This window comes from Pezoporus occidentalis, unplaced genomic scaffold, assembly GCF_034315485.1.
Source record: "Pezoporus occidentalis ecotype Australia unplaced genomic scaffold, CSIRO_AGI_Poc_V1 ctg98, whole genome shotgun sequence".
In the NCBI taxonomy this organism is placed as follows: domain Eukaryota; kingdom Metazoa; phylum Chordata; class Aves; order Psittaciformes; family Psittacidae; genus Pezoporus; species Pezoporus occidentalis.
The window spans coordinates 2,139,047-2,158,897 of NW_026916347.1; the positions used below are offsets into that span (position 1 = coordinate 2,139,047).

The 19,851-nt window shown below is 42.2% G+C and overlaps 1 protein-coding gene across 1 annotated transcript in view; it reads left to right on the plus strand.

Moving 5' to 3' along the window:
* Positions 1-19,851, plus strand: part of WDFY4 (WDFY family member 4) — a 154,667-nt gene that overhangs the window by 19,450 nt on the left and 115,366 nt on the right. The window contains exons 8-13 of the mRNA XM_062606841.1: positions 598-758; positions 1,069-1,521; positions 5,426-5,530; positions 6,333-6,523; positions 9,699-10,306; positions 16,056-16,149. Of these exons, the coding sequence (XP_062462825.1) occupies positions 598-758; positions 1,069-1,521; positions 5,426-5,530; positions 6,333-6,523; positions 9,699-10,306; positions 16,056-16,149 (1,612 nt within the window). The remainder of the gene's footprint in view (positions 1-597; positions 759-1,068; positions 1,522-5,425; positions 5,531-6,332; positions 6,524-9,698; positions 10,307-16,055; positions 16,150-19,851) is intronic.

Here is a 19,851-nt window from a genome sequence, read left to right on the forward strand (position 1 = left end):
TGAAAGACTCTCATTTCAGTCTAAACTGTAGCAAATCTGGGGTTACAGTTCAAGCTATTTCCCTACTAGGAGAGACATGCCATCCCCATGTCTGAGTCACAAAGCTCAGGAAATGCAATATTTTTCCCTAAGGGCTAAGATTTTTCTGGTTTTTATCTCAGCTAGTCCCTTACCGTGCCAACAACATGCCTACCTTTTAATGTGAACTGCCTGATTTAATTTTTGATTTCTCAGAAAATTAAAATTTTATCTCCCCAAAACAAGAATTTTTTGAGATTATTACTTTTTTTTTTTTAAGTACATGTAACTAGGCTAAATTTCAACATTTATCTTCCTTTTCTTCAGAAGTCACGTACAGTGGCACTTCAGTTTTCTTCTTCAGTTTTTGTTCTAATTCAGAATGTGCCACCCAGGTGTGAAGTTACTGTTTGTAAGATGATTAAACAAGTCACAGAATAAAACAGTAAGACAGCAAAATAGGCTGGGAAGGAGCAGGGACTAAAATGGGTAGCTCCTATGTGCTCATGACCTGGTGATGTATCCAAAATATTTGCATTACTAAGGCATGAACATGACTGTCCCAAATTTTGTTCCTAGATGTGAAGGGTTGCAGCAAAATGAAGGAGAACCCTATCTAGAGGAGATCTTGGGCATGCTGACTTGCCTTACAACCTGTGGAAAATCTGAATTGAAAGTTTCTGGCAATATTGTACACCCGCAATTACCACACTTTAATTTTGAATGGACACGGTCTTCTGGTACAGTATATATATATGTGGTTATGTAGGCGGGCCATAGAAGAACAACATTCTATTCATTGTGTCTTAATATGGTGGGAAGAGTAGAAGATGGAATCTTCTGATCTATGTACTTGACCCTGTATCAAGCTGAACTGACTGTATCAGCTGTAGGGTCCTGATCCAAGGTTGAGAATCTGCCTCCAAATCACATCCCTTGTGTCTGTGATTTCTTTTCTACTCTCAGACATGATTTAATATTGTAGTTATGGTGCTTGCAGTCTGAAATAGCATTGACATAAAAATGATCTCACCTGTTTTTATCCCACAGGAATGACAGTGAAAAACCTTCAGGCTTTTCAGGTGTTGCAGTCTATTTTCCAGAAAAGTAATAATCAGTACCTGTGCGAAAGAATCTTGGCAGCAATCAGTACCATATGGGCCTGGGACACAGTCAACTTCTTTCTTCTGGAATGGACACTACAACCTATCAACCAGTTCATTGACATAATCCATTTCAAACCATACCCAGTCCAAGTCCAGTTCTTCAGACTGGTGGAGTCCATAGTGTTAGACCTGTCCTATGTCCCCCATGAAATTTTGAAGAAGGTTCAGTATTTGATAAAGGAAAACATAGAGCCATTCTGCACCTTAACAGCTCTCCGGTGCCTTCTCACCATGACCAAGAAGGACCTGTTACTCAGTGATATATTCCGTGACTCTGGGCTCTTAGGCCTACTGCTGGCACTTTTAAGGAAGCAAGCTAAGATCCTGAGGAAGTCAGGTACAACTTAATGTTATTCATAATGACTGTTGAAGTAGCCTGATCGATAGGAAGAAACTAACCTCTTTCTACAGTCAAATTACAGATTTTATATTCTGAGTAACTAGATTTTGTCTGGCCAACTGGCCTAGAATATGTGATATATTAAGCTGGGTTTTCTTTGAAACCTTCACTGTTTATCATTCTAATTACTAGCCTAAACAGTTCTGAGCTATTCTTCACTAGTCTATTATTAATTATTCTAGAGAGTACAGTTCAGACTAAACTTTAAAAACAGGTCTCAGTTTGGGGTTCTGTAGAACTCCAGCTTGAGAGTAGAGTAAAAAAAGGTTTTTCACAGTGCTTAGCTCCTGTGAAAATGATACGTAATCCTAAGAACTGATTGAAAGCAGTTTCTTGAATTTTGGCCCTATATTACTACCACCCATTGTCATCTGACATAGATATCTCTTATTATGAAAACAGGAAGGTAATAGTCCTGATGTGGTAACTGTGGGGTACAGCCAACTTAGGGGAAAGACTCACATAATTAAAAGTTCATAACTGCTAATTTAAAAAAAAGAAAAATGCATTAGCACATTTCCTGTGCTATATGAATTGGGAAATGCCTTAAAATTCCAATGCAATAGTTGTTCAATAACGCAGGAGGGACCCAAAATACTAGGTAGAACTTCTGATGCAGCAAGCACAATTGAATTATTTTTGCACATTTATTCCAAGCAACATAAGAAATATGAATTGCAACAGAAGATCTGGAGTGCAGGCATCCATTACCTGTGAGGACACTTAGATTTGTGTTCTTGATGTCAGAGAACTGGTTTTGTACAAGAATACTAAGATAAGGATTTTCAAGGATCTTGAAATCTGCCCTTCTGCTTATGAGCTGCTACAGAGATGCTTTATTCTGTCTTGTCATTAATTTCACTGCTTTAGACCATAGAATCATAGAATTGTAGAGTAGTTAGGGTTGGAAAGGACCTTAAGATCATCTAGTTCCTAACCCCCTGCCATGGGCAGGGATACCTCACACTAAACCATACCACCCAAGGCCTTGTCCAACCTGGTCTTGAACACTACCAGGGATGGAGCATTCACAACCTCCCTGGGCAACCCATTCCAGTGCCTCACCACCCTTACAGGAAAGAATTTCCTTCTTATATCCAATCTAAACTTCCCCTGTTTATGTTTTAACCCGTTACCCCTTGTCCTGTCACTACAGTCCCTAATGAAGAGACCCTCTCCAGCATCCCTATAGCCCCCCTTCAGATACTGGAATGCTGCTATGAGGTCTCCACGCAGCCTTCTCTTCTCCAGGCTAAACTGCCACAACTTTCTCAGCCTGTCTTCATATGGGAGATGCTCCAGTCCCCTGATCATCCTCATGGCCCTTCTCTGGACATGTTCCAACAGTTCCATGTCCTTTTTATGTTGAGGACACCAGAACTGCACACAATACTCCAGGTGAGGTCTCACAAGAGCAGTGTAGAGGGGCAGGATCACCTCCTTCGACCTGCTGGTCACGCTACTTTTGATGCAGCCCAGGATACAGTTGGCTTTCTGGGCTGCAAGCGCACCCTGAAGCCAGCTCCTGTTCATTTTCTCATCAACCAACACCCCAAGTCCTTCTCTGCAGGGCTGCTCTGAATCTCTTCTCTGCCCAACCTGCAGCTGTGCCTGGGATTGCTCCGACCCAGCTGTAGGACCTTACACTTGACATGGTTAAACTTCATGAGGTTGGCATCAGCCCACCTCACAAGTGTGTCAAGGTCCCTCTGGATGGCATTCCTTCCCTCCAGCGTATCAACTGAACCACACAGCTTGGTGTCATCAGCAAACTTGCTGAGGGTGAACTCAAGCTCACTGTCCATGTCACCGACAAAGATGTTGAGCAAGACCGGTCCTAACACCAATCCCTGAGGGACACCACTCGTTACTGGTCTCCAGCTGGACACTGAGCCATTGACCACAACTCTTTGCGTGCATCCATCCAGCCAGTTCTTTATCCACTGAGTGGTCCATCCATCAAATTGATGTCTCTCCAATTTAGAGACAAGGATGTCATGTGGGACAGTGTCAAACGCTTTGCACAAGTCCAGGTAGATGACATCAACTGCTCTACCCCTGTCCATCAGTTCTGTAGCCCCATCATAGAAGGCCACCAAATTGGTCAGGCAGGATTTCCCCTTAGTGAAGCCATGCTGGCTGTCACCAAGCGCCTTGTTGATTTTCATGTGCCTTAGCATGCCTTCCAGGAGAATCTGCTCCAAGATTTTGCCAGGCACAGAGGTGAGACTGACTGGTCTGTAATTCCCCGGGTCATCCATTTTCCCCTTCTTGAAAATGGGGGTTATATTTCCCTGTTTCCAGTCATTGGGAACTTCACCTGTCTGCCATGATTTCTCAAATATGATGGCCAGTGTCTTAGCAACTTCGTTCGCCAGCTCCTTCAGGACCCACGGATGGATTTCATCAGGACCCATGGACTTGTGCACGTTCGGATTTTTAAGAGGGTCTCCAACCAGATCCTCTCCTACAGTAGGCCCAAGGTCTTCATTCTCTCAGTCCCTGCGTCTGCCTTCCAAGACTTGGGTGGTTTGGTCAGAGCCTTTGCCAGTGAAGACTGAGGCAAAGAAGTCATTCAGAACCTCAGCCTTCTCCAAATCCTGTGTAGCCAGTTCTCCCGAGAGCTTCCTGAGGGGGCCTACGTTCTCCCTAGTCTGTTTTTTATTTGCTATGTACCTATAGAATCCCTTCCTGTTATCCTTAACATCCCTAGCCAAGTTTAATTCTAACTGGGCCTTAGCTCTCCTAACCTGGTCCCTAGCTTCCCAGACAACATCCCTGTACTCTTCCCAGGCTGCCTGTCCTTGCTTTCACTTTTTATAAGCCTCTTTTTTCATTTGAATTTTCCTCAGGAGCTCCTTATCCATCCAAGGAGGTCTCCTGGCCCTCCTGCTGCACTTCCTTCTGGTTGGGATGCAACACTCTTGAGCTTGCAGCAGGTGATCCTTGAATATCAACCAAGAGCCTTGGGCCCCCCTGCCCTCTAGGGCTATATCCCACGGAACCTTACTAAGCAGGTTCCTGAAGAGGCCAAAGTCTGCTCTTTTGAAGTCCAGGGCAGTGAGCTTGCTGCATGCCCTTCTCACTGTCCTGATGATCTCAAATTCGACCATCTCGTGATGGCTGCATTCAAGGCTGCCCTGAAGCATCACATTTCCAATGAGCCCTTCCCTGTTGGTGAGCACGAGGTCAAGCATGGCACCTCTCCTTGTCGGCTCGCCTATTACTTGCAGGATGAAGTTTTCTTCCACACAATTGAGGAACCTCCTGGATTGCTTGTGCCAGGCCGTACCGTCCTTCCAACAGATGTCAGCGTGGTTGAAGTCACCCATGAGAGCAAGGGCCTGTGAGCGTGAGGCTTTTCCTATCTATCTATAGTGTGCTTCATCCGCAGGTTCTTCTTGATCAGGCGGTCTGTAGCAGATCCCCACAGTAATGTCTCCCATTGCTGTTTTCCCTTTAATCCTGACCCACAAACTCTCTCGGTGATCTAAATTTTATAGAATGAGTGATTGAATGGCTACGTAATTTGTAAATTTAGGCACATAGGTAAAGAGGAAGTAGAAACACTGTTATTACCACTATTGCCTATAGCTATGTGGGAGGTCCAGACTGCAGAATGTGGAATCAGACCTGTGTTTTCCAATCCCAGACTAAACCCTAATAACTAGAGAATGTCTTGTCTGTATTTTGTTGCTCATATTAGGGTTCAATATGAGCAATATTTAAGAGAAAATTAGAATTTGCTGGAAAACTGGTTTTCTTTCTTGGTTTAATATATTTTAGGTATAGTTAACCAGGTCTTGTATAAATTGTACTATGACTTTTGATATGCTGACAGCTGGAACCCATCTGCCTGGTCTGGAAGAAGGCACTGAGAAGGAATTAAATGCTGTGATGCTGAAGATGGTGGCTGCTCTTACTGTGAGGTCTGTGAGGAACACTGGTAAGAAACGACATGACTATTACTTTTGTGATATTTGGCGGTAAGTAGCCACAATGCCTGTTAAGGAGTACCGACAAATTTTCCAACTTCCATGCTTCAGTGAGAAGTGGAGGACAACTTTAGAAGAGTAGGGATAACAGGTTTTTTATACCAGGAAGAAATACCAGGTAATCTCATCCTGCTTAAGGAGCCTTGTCCCAGTAGTCACTCTTCTTCCCTCATCCATGGGATCCTTCTGAATTGTTTACATAGAAAATACAAGTCATCTTGTAGAAAGCAAAACTGTGTGAGAGGTTTGCGTGCTGTTTGGTCATCCAGATTTTCTTCCATAGTATCTATTATTTGAATTCTTGATGGGATCAGACACATGCTGAGTAACACACATGTAGAGTTGGCATACCTAACAGGTGTATGTGTAGGAAATCTTGTGGAACATAGTAATACAGAAGTGAACTCTTATGAACACTGGAATCCACTCAATATTCACTCTTGATCATAGAATCATCATGCTTGCAGCATCTTACAGTACAAATACAGTCACAAATTATCAAACATTCCCCTTCATGAACTGAAGAGATTTTTAAGCTGAAAACTAGTAAGGAGTTGAATAGAAACTATGCTCATGCAATAATGTTTTCCCTAGCTGTACTTGTGCAGTTCAGCCTGTGTCGTCTTTAGCTTAACTAGCTGCTCTTCTTGCCTCTCCTGCTGAAATGTGGCACTTCACACCAACACTGAAAATCTGCCTGTGAAAACTATAAGGGATAGATTAAGTAACAAATAACACTATGTTTGTCCCCAGTTGCCCTGAAGGACTATGGAATGGTGCCATATATCAAGATATTTTTGGATGATGAGTGCTACAGGAGTGCTACTCTCAGCATCTTGGAGCAGCTGTCAGTCATCAACTATGAAGAATATATGAGCATTATTATTGGGGCCCTCTGTTCTTCTACTCAAGGGGAACTACATCTGAAACTAGATCTGCTGAAGGTAATTAATGTGGCTTCCCACTTGGTGGTTGTTTTCTTGGCAAATTGCTCTTAATCTCATACCTAGCACTGCGGTTTTTCCAAGGAAGGTAAGTGTGGAACTTAAAAGAGCCATGGGCTAGTTTTTAATTCTGGTAAATTAGGCACTTTGATTTTTAGCAATGTGTGTAGTCAACACCTTCACTCAGTATCAGATTGTGAAGTATTTTGAAGACTTAAATAGGAAGGATAGAGAAATGGAAATGGTGAAGGGTACAGTTGTATGAACAGCTCTATGTAATGTGACAGTGAAAGGAGAAACAGATGTGAATAACAGTGGAGGAGAGGTAGAGGGAGGATGTGAGAAGAGGTAAAGGGATAAGACTGGAAGAGACAGGCAGGCATGAGATGAACAGCTTGATTCTCTTAGGTTTCCAAGGTTGAAACTTTGCTGTCCTTAATTTTGTCATCTCTCACATACATCAGTGTCATGAAAAACGAGTTGTGAGATGATGGAAAGGTGTCTTGCGAATGTTTGGAGGAATAAATTCGTGCTATTCATAGCCTGTATTGTGCTTATTTAGGATATGATATTGTTTATACAGGATCTGATAAGCAATGAAGCAGGGGAAAGAACTGGTGTGGTTTATTTTGGTTTAGATCATGGGCATCAAATTGAAAAGCAGCAGTGTTATATGCACCGGTTGAAAGTTTCATTCTACCTTCTCTACCAAGTGTGAACTGAATTCACCTTTCAGCATGTCCTGGGTTCAGCAGTAGCAGTCATTTTTTCTCCTTAGTAGCTGGTGCAGTGCTGTGTTTTTGACTTGCAGCCTGGGAACAGAGCTGATAATGCTCAAATGTTTGGTCTGGCCAAGGACTTTTCTGAGTCTCATGCTCTGCCAGGGAGGAGGGGAAGCCGGAAGGGAGCAGAGACAGGACACCTGACCCAAACTGACCAAAGAGGTATTCCATACCACAGCACGTCATGCCCAGGATGTAACTCGTTGTTACCTGGAAGGGCTGGGAGACTGCGGGGTTGGAAGAGGCATTGGTCGGTGCTTGGTAGGGCTGGGAGGGGGGCGAGTTATTGGTTGGCTGGTGGTGAGGTGTTGTATTCTCTTCCCTTGTTATTTCCCTTATCATTGTTATTATTGGTGGCAGCAGCAGTGATTTGTGTTATACCTTAGTTACTGAACTGTTCTTATCTCAACCCATGGGAGTTGCATTCTTTTCGATTCTCCTCTCCGTCCCTCCGGGAGTAGGGGGAGGGCAAGAAGGGGGGAGTGAGTGAATGAGCTGCCTGACTGGTTTTAAACCATTACACAGCACAACAATAACAGCTGCTTCTGTGATAGAAGAACGATGTTACTTTAAAAAACAAAAATGTGACAAATTTTATAGCTTTGATTTAAACAGTAAACTTTAACAGTGTCTGTGGAAAAGTTGAGTACAGTGTCCAAACTAATATGAAAATAATTGCAGCTTCAGTGTCTAATTTTGACAAATGATAACTATATTAAGGCATAATGTAAGCAAATGAATTTATTATCTACACCCATTGGGACTGTGATTGTGTTACACATAAATTCAGATTGATTTGCTAATATATATTTAGCTGTTAAAGCCTGAGCCCAAATGCAATTAGCACTGCCATATTCCAGAGTGGCACATGGACAATTATGAGGAATAACAAATAATGGAACGTGAAATAAATTCTGTTAACGTTAACTGGGTTAGGGGATTTCCAGCAGACATGAATTTTATAGATTCAGGACAGAGGAATACTAACTCATAGGCGATTAAATTCTAACTGAGTTAGAGCTCAAGGAAATGTGGTTACTGCTGACCTTCTCTGAAATGTGTTAAAGCCATCCAGATAACTTCAACTCTGAGTTATTAAATTTACTCCCTGTTCAGAAGTCTCTGCCTGGTTTGATACATTATCATACAAAATTGAATGACAGTAATAAAGTTCCTCCCTCCCCCTCCAGTTCTGGTAACCCTTTCTCACAGTCCTAGATCCCATTACAAGGATATCTACTTGTGTTAAAACTGTTCCTCTTCAGCAGGTTGTGAAGTGGAATTCTTTCATGGGATATCTGTTGGGAAACTATGTAAAATAAGCCCTTTCCAATGTGAAAAGGTACAGCCTCAAATTTCTAAGGTCCCTGGTGCCTGAAAAAGTATTATATTTATAAAATTAATTGTGCAACAACCCAAAACCTGGAATGGGTTGCGTTCAAAGACAGTAAACTGTTTCCTTGCAAGCTCTTTTTTCTCACTGATTTTATTTCCAAAACCACATATCTTAATAATTTACTTTACATTTGTTTTAAAATGGCTTATTTTAAAAATAATTCAAAATTTACAAGTGGTATAGGTTGCTTTCTATACATGTGTAATACTGTCAAGTGGCATTCGCTTATAGCCTGCTTTAAGCCTGTTGTAGTTAGAGAAAACCTAATTACTTTGTTACCTTGGGATCTGACTCTATGGTTATTTTCCTCTGAAGTATTGTGCAAACTTTAAAAATACGTCTTCTGAGAAAGAGAATTATTCTTGCCTTCCTCAATGAGCAGAGCCTGCTGCTTGTAGTATTCTTCTGGTCATCCTGAGTCACTCCTGTTTTGAAAAGGGTCTGCTCAGTCACATGAGCAAGTCTAGCATATTCAGGGCTGCAGGAAGACTTGCCTATAGAGAGCTGTACCTTTTTGTCAGTTCCTGTGTATGGTTATTTGCAGTTGTATCACTGCTTTCATTTTAGGCAAAGACTGATTTCTTGGGAGACTTCGAAAAGACTGATGAAAGAATAGCAAAGATCTGAAACTGCTTCTGGCCAAACTGACTAGGACATGTAATGCAGGATTAATGAATAATAATGATCTCTTTGCTTATTCCTATTCAGCCATAACTGTTGGGCTGACTCCATGGGTTGCTTCTGAGGGTGCATTCAAATCTCAGTTGTTTAACTCACTGGATATATAGGGGAAGGGAGGAGGAGAAAAGTTGTGCTGGGATGAGATTTAGTTTGATCAACTTTTTTTTTCTTTTTTTCTTTATCTTGAAGAGTGACATTTCAATAAAAGAATTTTGATACAAACTTGGAATTTTAAAATACTTTAAAGCTTCTCTGTCCCTTGATTTAACTGTTTTGTTTTGTTGGTTTTTTTTTGTCTCCTTCTTAACATTTGTAGTCACTCCTGAGGATACTGGAGAGTCCCAAAAGCCATTCAGCTTTCAGAACCTGCAGTGGGTTCAATGGACTCCTGTCCCTTCTATCAGACATGGAAGGTTCATTGCAGGACCCTCCATCTGGGCTGTGGACATCAGTTGGACAGAATTGTATATTGGAGCTAGTTTTCTACACGCTTCAGGGAATAACAGCAGCCCTGCACCTAGACCCTGTCAACAGCAGCTTCTTCCAGAGGAATGGTTTCTTTGAAAAGATGGCAGAGGATCTTGGGTCACTTGGATGCTTCTGGACACAAGGGGAATATCAAATCTCTCTGAGCCTTGAAAATACAAGAACGTTTGCAGAATTCTTGGATGCAGCTTTCTGTTCCTCAGAACCTTTCCCAATGTGGCTAAAGAACTGCATATGGATTCTGAATTTTCTTGATCACATGGTTAAAGGAACCCTCCATCTGGAGACCTACTTCAAGGAGAGAAAGCCAGAGATGGGAGAGGCATCAAGAGATGATCAGGAAGGACCCCAATCTCAAGAAGAGCATCCTGTTGCTTTCAAAAGACCAGGCAACAAATCACCTACCTCTGCATTTAGGGTATGCAGAAACCCTGAGAAGTAAGTCTTTATCTACTACAGGAAATATAATAAGAAGACTTGTATCTGCATTTTATATAGCAGTAAACTGAGGTAAGGTGTGACATAACCTGCCTAGAGCAAACAAATCAGTCCCACAGTCCCAACTCCCAGGCCTGTGGGGAGTAGAAATCACCTCTTTTTAAAAGGTAAATGATGGTAAATATTGGGACATGAGTCCTCGGTGGAGCAGCAGGTCACACAAGCCAGAGAGTGACAGTTTGTGCTGGAGGTTCCGACACATGCAATGTGGAAGCTGGAATAGGCTGTAGGAAATGGTTGTTGGGACTTGAAGTTTGCGTTTAGTCTCAGCTTGAATATGCCCTGGTCAATTCTGACTTTTTCAATTATGTGAAAATATGGTTTTTGTCACCTAATACATTAAAAATGAAAGCTATTTAAATGATTTAAGTGGTCCCTCATGCAGGTGTGTACAGGCACACATGGACAGACCCACACACTCATCCATTCATATAGCTGAAACAGAGAAACCTGGAAAAGGAATAGTAATGCTGCCTGCCTGAATAATATAAAAAATATATCCTTTGCAGGAAGGAAAGACTACGCCAGAAATCAACATAGCTGTTAGCTATGAATCAGTTCTGAATAGCTTGCATTTCATAACTTGTGAGATATTCTGCCCCTTCATGTGTCTGTAGCTTTATCTTGGATCTCTCGGTCCTGTTCTCAAAAATTTTTCTGGTTGTAGTTACACTTAAATGGCTAAATTTATAACTGAGATTCCTTCAGCCTTTATTGTAGGTTATTCCACAATCATTTTCCAGGTTTAAAGGCCAAGTCATTAGCTCTGCCACTTGTAGCTAGCAGTCACTGAAGTCAGCAGAACTTTTGTTCCCTGAGTACTGAGGCTGGTTGAGTATTTCTGGTCATATTTGTATGTATTTGAAGCAACTAGAAAAATCTACAGTAGATTTCTTTGCTCTTTGTGCTACTGTTTGTAAAGAGTCATAGGTATGTTTGCTCTCTACTATCACTCAGTTACAGTTGAAACTTCTGGTTAGATACTTAGTGCTGGGATAGGACTTGGCAGCTCAGAAGGAAAGAATAGTTGTTTCAAAGTAGATCTTCCTAGTCCCATTTGGGAGAATATGGGTCAATGTCCATAGCCTGTACCTTAACTGTGTGTATAAGAGAGGCCCTGGGAAGACAATGGAGGAAGTGTAGGTCTGTGGCAATACTGGGAAGGGTATGGTGCTCTCTTCTGCTCGTCTTTCTCAAGTTACTAGATCTGAAACACAAAGCAAGGCTTCCTAGGTCCTTGTGTTGTTTTGCCTGCTGAGCTGTGAGTCTGTGCAGTAAGTGAATGAGTACCATTTGTGGAGAAAATAATAATGCAAATTGGGATCTATTCTGTTCACATTGTCTGGTTTTGAACAGTTTGGCTTTGGTTCTGGGATGTGAAGACACAAAAGGAAGCCAGCTTAGCTACAGATAGCTGGAGAGTGTCAAGGACAAGTGTGTGCAAACACAGCAGAGGAACATGTCCTGGCAAGATGTTGATCTTCAAAGAATCATAGAACAATTTGGGTTGGAAGAGACCTTAAAGATTATCTAGTTCCAAACCCCTGCCATGGGCAGGGGCACCTTCCACTAAACAAGGTTGCTCAAAGCCCCCTCCAACCTGACCTTGAACACTTCCAGGGATGGGGCATCCACAACTTCTCTGTGCATCTGTTTCAGTGTCTCACCATCCTCACAGAGAACTTCTTTATATCTTATCCAATCCACCCTCTTTCAGTTTAAAGCCATTACCTCTTGTCCTATCACTACATGTCCTTGTAAAAGGTCCCTCTCCAGATTTCTTGTTGGTCCTCTTTAGGTACTGGAAGGCTGCTATGAGGCCTCCACAGAGCCTTCTCTTCTTCAAGCTGAACAACCCCAACTCTCTCAGCCTGTCTTCATAGGAGAGGTGCTCCAGCCTTCTGACCATCTCTGTGGCTTCTTCTAGACTCGCTCCAACAGCTTCACTTCCCTTTTGTGCTGGGGTCCCTAGAGCTGAACACAGTGCTGCGGGTGGGGTCTCGTAAGAGTGGAGGAGAGGGGCAGAATCACCTCCCTTGACCTGCTGGTCACACTCCTTTTGATGCAGCCTGGGATATGGTTGTCTTTCTGGGCTGCAAGTGCATATTACCAGGTCATGTTGAGCTTTCCATTGACCAGCACCCCCAAGTCATCCTCCTCAGGACTGCTGTCAATCCAGTCTCCATGTAGCCTTCATTTGTGCCTGGAATTGCCATGACACAAGTGCAGAACCTTGCACTGGGCTTTGTTGAATTTCATGAGGTTTGCATGGGCCCACCTCTCAAGCCTGTCCAGGTCCCTCTGGATGGCATCCCTTCCCTCCAGCGTATCAACTGAACCACACAGCTTGGTGTCATTGGCAAACTTTGCTGAGGGTGCACTCAATCCCACTGTCTATGTCACAAAGATGTTGAACAAGGCTGGTCCCAACACCGATCCTTGAGGGACACTACTGTCATCGATCTCCACTTGGACATCGAGCAGTTGACCACAACTCTCTGAGTATGACCATCCAGCTAATTGCTTATTCACTGAATGATCCTTCCATTAAATCCACATCTCTCAAGTTTAGAGAAAAGGATGTTGTGTGGAACAGTGTCAGATGCTTTAGGCCACACAGACTGTGTCATTTTCCAGTGGTGAATTTTCTGAAAATAAAAACAAGAAATCAAGTTCCCAGAGTTCCTGCAAGCCTGTGGTTCCCCGGGTGCAGCTTCCTCTTAGCTGTGCTCCACACTCACACTTCCTCCTGAAGAAGGCTTCAGCCTGGAACTATGCAGCCTGAAAGGAGGAACTTGAGTGTAATCAGTGTAAGTGGCCTGTGATTCCCCATCCTGCAACATGTATTTAACATCCCCAAAGAGAGGGAAAGGAGGTGATCTTGTGGAAACTTGTGACTAAGATGCAGGAAAATCATCATTTTAACTGGGTAATATTCTAGCCCCTTATACTGGCCTGTGGTCAATGGTGCTGCGATCTGCTGAGCCATAGGGGAATCAATGCTTTCATTCCCATCTCAAAACCAGTCCTCTGTGTCCCTGCTCCTGCATTAATGTTTGAAACACCTTCTGTGACAGATGAGGTCTCTGTTTCTCTCCAGCTCCTGGTGACTAGAGATAGCTTGCTGCAAGTTGTTAATTGAGACTGATCTTTCTTTGGAAGGGAAGACCCTCCTCATGCCCACCCTAGCAGAATGGCTGCTACTGCTCTGTTACCACAGATTCACTGTGCTAATGGCTGTTCACATTCTTTGCAGCATTTCATTTCGTCCCCAAACCCTCTTATTTTTAAGTAGCAGCCAGGGCAGAGCAGATCTGGGATTCATACCGTGGTACTGGTGGGGTAGATGGAGTGGATCATGGGGCTGACTGTGTAACCCTGAGGGAGGAATGAAAGAGATGGGTATTTGTGGGAGTGAGGAGTTAGTACATAGAGACTGCTTTTGTACTAAGATAAACCAGAAAATGAGGGCAACCACACTGGAAAACCACACAGAAAGCTGGAGACAAGGCTTATATAATATTCTGAGAGGGCTGTGCAGTGCAGGCAGGAAACCTGAGGTGTAGTTCAATGCTGGCCAGGGACTCTGGATTTTCTTTCTTAACAGCCCTGGAGAGCGTTAAACCTGCCAAGCAGTGCTCAAAGATAAGAAAACATCTCCTTACAGTGATGGCAACTTATTAACCATTTCATAATCTTATTTATTTTTAAAGGATCACTTTCTATTGTTGTCTTCTAATAGTCACATTTTGTTAGCTCACATTTTACCTTCACCTTTACTTCACATTTACTTAAAAACTGAACACATGGCTTGGTAGTGTAATTTTACAGTTAAGATATAGTTAAGATAGAAGTTTGAGTTGAATTGGAAATTTGGAAAGTCAGTTCTTGAATACAGGGCTTCAACTAAAAAATGAACTTGCTCTGGGGAGCACAGCTACAGCAGGAAAACAGACAGAAATTTTATACAATCTTTTAGGCTGGAAAAGAACTTTAAAACCATTGATTCCAACTATTAACCTAGCACTGCCAAGTCCACCAATAAACCATGTCCCTAAGCTGACCACATCCTGGAGGTCTTTTAAATACCTCCAGGGATGGTGACTCAACCACTTCCCTGGGAAGCCTCTTCCAATGCTTGACAACCTTTTAGGTGAAGAATTTTTTCCTAACATCTAATCTAAACCTCTCCAGTGCAATTTGAGGGCTATTGCTTCTTACCTGGGAGAAGAGACTGATACCCACCTCACTACACCCTCTTTTTATGTAGTTGTAGGTCTCTCCTGTGCCTCCTTTCTCCAGGCTCCCCAGTTCCCTCAGCCATTACTCATGAACTCACTCCAGCACCTGAGCATCTTGTAGGGAGGGGCCCAGAACTGAGCACAGTATTCAAAGTGTGGCCTCACCTGTGCTGAGTACAGGGCGATGATCATTTCTCTGGCCATGCTGTCTCTGACACAGGCCAGGATGCTGTTGGCTTTCTTGGCTGCCTGGGTACAAGTTCATGTTCAGCTGGCTGTTAAAAAAGACCCCCAGTCCTTTTCTGCTGGGCAGCTTTCTAGCCACACTTTTGGTCCTATTATACTAGTGGGCCTGGATTTTTGCTTTTAAAGGTGGTTAGGTTTTGTGGGAGATGGGAAGAGAGTGTAATTTCAGTGTACTTTTTTTCTTGTTTAGCATTTAAAAACTCGTACATATTCATGTCAAATAAAGGTGTATGTCTCCACACTGGAGCCAGTGCTGCAGTAAGTATTTATATCTGATCTGATTTTGAAAATACTGCAAATAAGCAATTTCTTTAAAAGTGTATTTCTTGGGAGTGCAGTAAGAATTATTTGTCACTGTGTGGCAGTGTGCTACACATTACTTGCAGCATTGGTGTCTTAAATGAGCCTTTTTGGAAGTGGCTGATATGTTAATTATGGTGTTCTTACCCTCCTTTAGGTCCCTTGTAAAAGCTAATTTTTTCAATGTTCACTCTTTTACTTGTACCCTTTGTTTTATACAACACATAAAGCATATTTTGCTTTATTTTGTTTTTTTTTTTTCAATCTAATTATGGCTGTTAGATGTTGCTTTCGCTTTTCTCATGACATCTATTTGGGACAGATGTTTCTGACAGTGTTTGTCACAACTCCAGTTCAGGGGTGCACCCAGAAATGCTGATGATGCTCTGAATGTGATGAACCTGCAGTGCCTAGAGTTACTGCTATGCTGTGGCTTCATCACTGAGATATATCTGACCTCTGGCCTGCATCACAGCATAAGCAGATCTTCTCTGTGGTAACTCTAATACCTAGGTTCCCTGCTGTGCCTGAATATGTAAAAGTGGTACTCAGCAAAAATGAAAACTGATGAGGAAGCAGCAGAGATATCCATCTGGTTGTCTGTTCTCTGGGCTTCAAATACCTTCAAAGGCAAAGTTCATTTGAAGAGTCTGTGGCACACCTTTAAATGAACAGGTCCCTAAAATATGAGCTTATGAGCAGGTTATGTCTTGTCTTTGTTACTTTAAGAAGACCTCTAGATGCTCCAGGTTATCTGTATTGTTTGTTTAGATTCAATTGCTGACCCTGGTTACTGCCAGAAGGCTTTAATGCTGTACTCAGCTGGAACGGTGTTAGACCCTCTTTGCTGTTGTTACTAATGATAATTATGATGGTATACCTTATGTGCCTTTTTCCTGCAGGTGGGAAATGGGAGACTACACTATTGTACATCCGGGTGCTGTCTGTGTCATGGTGAAGTTGCTGCCAAAGCTGTACAAAGATGGACACTCTCAGGTGAGCATGAACATATCAAAGCGCCATATAAACAGCTACTTTTCTGTAGCTTCATTTCCAAGAATTGTTTGCTCTTTGCAGATGTGGATGTACTGAAATTTAGCTAGAACACTGGCAGGAGGAACAGCACAAATTTTACTGAGTCAGCAGATGCAAGAACAACAGAGAATATCAGTTTGACTAAGTATTTCTATACCTGTCTGATGCAGTGCCTTGTCCCAGGCAGGCCTTGATCCCAGAATACTCGTTGTAGAGGTACAAGTGTGTAAGTCCCTTGTTTAAAATACTGCTAATGAACACAGAAACAAGAGCAATTTGCCTTTTAAGGCCAGCAGTCTGCAAACTTTCAATGTAGCTTAGAATCTGCTTTGCTTTTTCAAACCTTCCATACACACCCCCACTCTGAACAATTATATTGCCTGTATTGTATCTGCTATATGGTCTAAAATACTTGAATACAATTAAAGTACATATGGAGGGATTGAAATAAACACAGATTGTTCATCCAGAGCTATAGAAGGTGGGAGTACAACTAACTGCTGGCACATCCCAACTCTGTGGAGCAGAATCAAGCCATCAGCTGTGAAATTTTGTTAATTACAGTAATTAATTTCTGAAAAACAAGTAGAACAGTAAATTGGATGAGAGTGTTCTCAAGTAACCAGGACCTGGCTGTAGGGCTGAGCTGAGAGAGAAGACCTGTCAAACCTTCAGTAGATGGCAGTGTTCTTAAAAGTATGAAGGACTAGAGCACGAATTCCAGCAATTTCGGTTATATATTTAAGTACATTAATCTTTTTTTCCGTTCACCTTTTTTTAGTCAACAAGAAATTATTGCTCAAAATGTTTTTTTTTCAGTATTGCTATTGTGAATAAGATTGCCTCAGGTAAAATGGGACCCCTGTTATGCAGGGCCTGCGTCGCTACCTGACTGGGTTTAAACCACGACAACTGGCTAGGAATTAGCACATGTTCTGAAGAGTTTTTCAGCAGATGATCCACAGAAAGAATAGAGTAAAAATAGATATTTATTTTTTTTCTCACAAATTCTGTTTAAAAGCATGTGAGAGGATGGGTGGAACCTTATGTCACATACCTTGGGCAGCTCACTGATGCTGCCAGGTAGCGATGCAAATGATGGGACTTTAGCACCTTTAATCATAACATGTGCCACTGCATAAGACCCTGTGCAATGACATGCTACTTGGAACATGGGAGTCAGGAAAGATCTAATGCAAAAGGTGGACCTCAGTGGCTAGTGAAGGGCAGATACTTGGTTGGATTAACTGAAAGAATTTCTCTGAATAGCTATATTCTTTTCCAAACAGGGTACTTTTCTTTCTTCTAGTGCAATAGTGTTTGACAGCTATATGGAGAGATGAACTAATTTCTTTGTGGATGGAGCTTTTTTACTGCAGGCATTCACTCAAAAATAGAGTCAAACAGTACATTTTTTAGGAGCAGTGGTGAAGAGCAGACAGTAACTCATCTCTTTCTGCTTGTTTTAGTACTGTGATAGATCTTTAAAGGCCCAGGTGTTCAAGAAAATCTGGAAAAATCTTCAGAATAAATGGTGGTCACGCACAAGTCCTTTGCTTTCACATAAACAGCAATGAGAAAGTGCTGCTTTTACAGAAACGTTAATAGAACTCAATAAAATTAATGTACTCTGATTCTGACCCTCACAGATAATATCCATTTCCTGCCAAAATTGCAGCTTCTCAATGACCTTTGTCAAACCCAAGCAGTGATGGGCTGAAGTAATGTCAAGCCTGCAGTACAGGAAAAACAGTAGCAGACAGCAAAACAGGTGGTCTTGCACTTCAGCCATTTCTTCTGGCTGTCTAGAACAACAACTAAAAGCTGAAGCAAATAGATTTGTGGTTGTACATTACTGCTATTCCTAGGTATGATCAAAAATCATTTGAATGTCCCATGGGTATGAAAATTTGCTTAAAAGCTTTAAAATCACCCAAAAAGATAGTCTTTGAGTCAGTAAGTTGTATATAGAGGATTTTGCTCATGTTCATGCCTAGGACTGGTACTAAGCTTCCCGTCAATTCCTATTAGACTGCATACAGTTTGATCAAATGCAAGGTGGTTTTTCCCTTTATTAATATGCTGCCTGTTCTGTGATGCAAGATAACATTGTCACATATTTCAAAAACTAAGTAAAGTGAGAGTTAGAGGTTAACATCCCACTTCAGACAGGTGGCTCAGGATATTCACAGGATTTTTTCCAACTTTACAAGGAAAGAAGTTTCCCCTCAGATTATATCTCATCCTTGTCTGGCATTTTGGAACTGTGGCTTTTAAGACTCCAGTGTCATGCCAGGTCTTTCTCATTTTGCAATGTCAGGCGAGGAGATCTAGATCTGACAAAGCTGGGTAAGGGAAAGAAAAAGAACTTGTCGGAGCAATCCCAGGCACAGCTGCAGGTCGGGCAAAGAAGAGATTCAGAGCAGCCCTGTGGAGAAAGACTTGGGGGTGTTGGTTGATGAGAAAATGAACATGAGCCGGCTTAAGTGTGCGCTTGCAGCCCCGAATGCCAACCTTATCCTGGGCTGCATCAAAAGGAGTGTGACCAGCAGGTCAAAAGAGGTGATCCTGCCCCTCTACTCTGCTCTTGTGATACCTCACCTGGAGTATTGTGTGCAGTTCTGGTGTCCTCAACATAAAAGGGACATGGAACTGTTGGAACAAGTCCAGAGGAGGGCCACGAGGATGATCAGGGGACTGGAGCACCTCCCGTATGAAGACAGGCTGAGAAAGTTGGGGCTGTTCAGCCTGGAGAAGAGAAGGCTGCGTGGAGACCTCATAGCAGCCTTCAAGTATCTGAAGGGGGCCTATAGGGATGGTGGGGATGGACTCTTCATTAGGGACTGCAGTGACAGGACAAGGGGTAATGGGTTAAAACTTAAACAGGGGAAGTTTAGGTTGGATATAAGGAGGAAGTTCTTTACTGTAAGGGTGGTGAGGCACTGGAATGGGTTGCCCAGGGAGGTTGTGACTGCTCCATCCCTGGCAGTGTTCAAGGCCAGGTTGGACGAAGCCTTGGGTGATATGGTTTAGTGTGAGGTGTCCCTGCCCATGGCAGGGGGGTTGGAACTCGATAATGTTAAAGTCCTTTCCAACCCTAATAATTCTATGATTCTAACTTTTGAGAAGAGAATCAAGTAATTCACTTCTGTGTCATTATCCTGGCAGGTTTCTTGTATGGACAAGAAAAATCCTCACATGATGATTTATGTGAATTTTTTATACTTATATTAAATAATATTATTGCTTCCACAGCTGGCTTTGTCCCCTATATTTTTATCCACATCTCTACTACAATGAACTGCTGTCATTCACTGTTATAAAACTAAAATCCTGTGCATCAATAAGGACTATGCACTTTTTGTAAAAGATCTTTATCCCTGTTTTAAATTTAGCCTCAGTTGTTCTCGCTGTAGATATTAATAGCATGATTCTTGCTAAGTATTTGTATTTCTTAAACGCGTAAACTCTTTCTAAATTGAAAAGGTCTCTGACAGAGTTAGATATGGCCTGAATCTGTGATATGTGAGACTTGTCTGCCTTTAGACTTATATTAGTGATATCACTGCTAATGTAACTGTTATTAATACAGTGATTTCCTAAATTACTGCACTACGTTATCTGCACAAGGAAATTTTTTGGTATTTAGCCTGAGCTTCATTC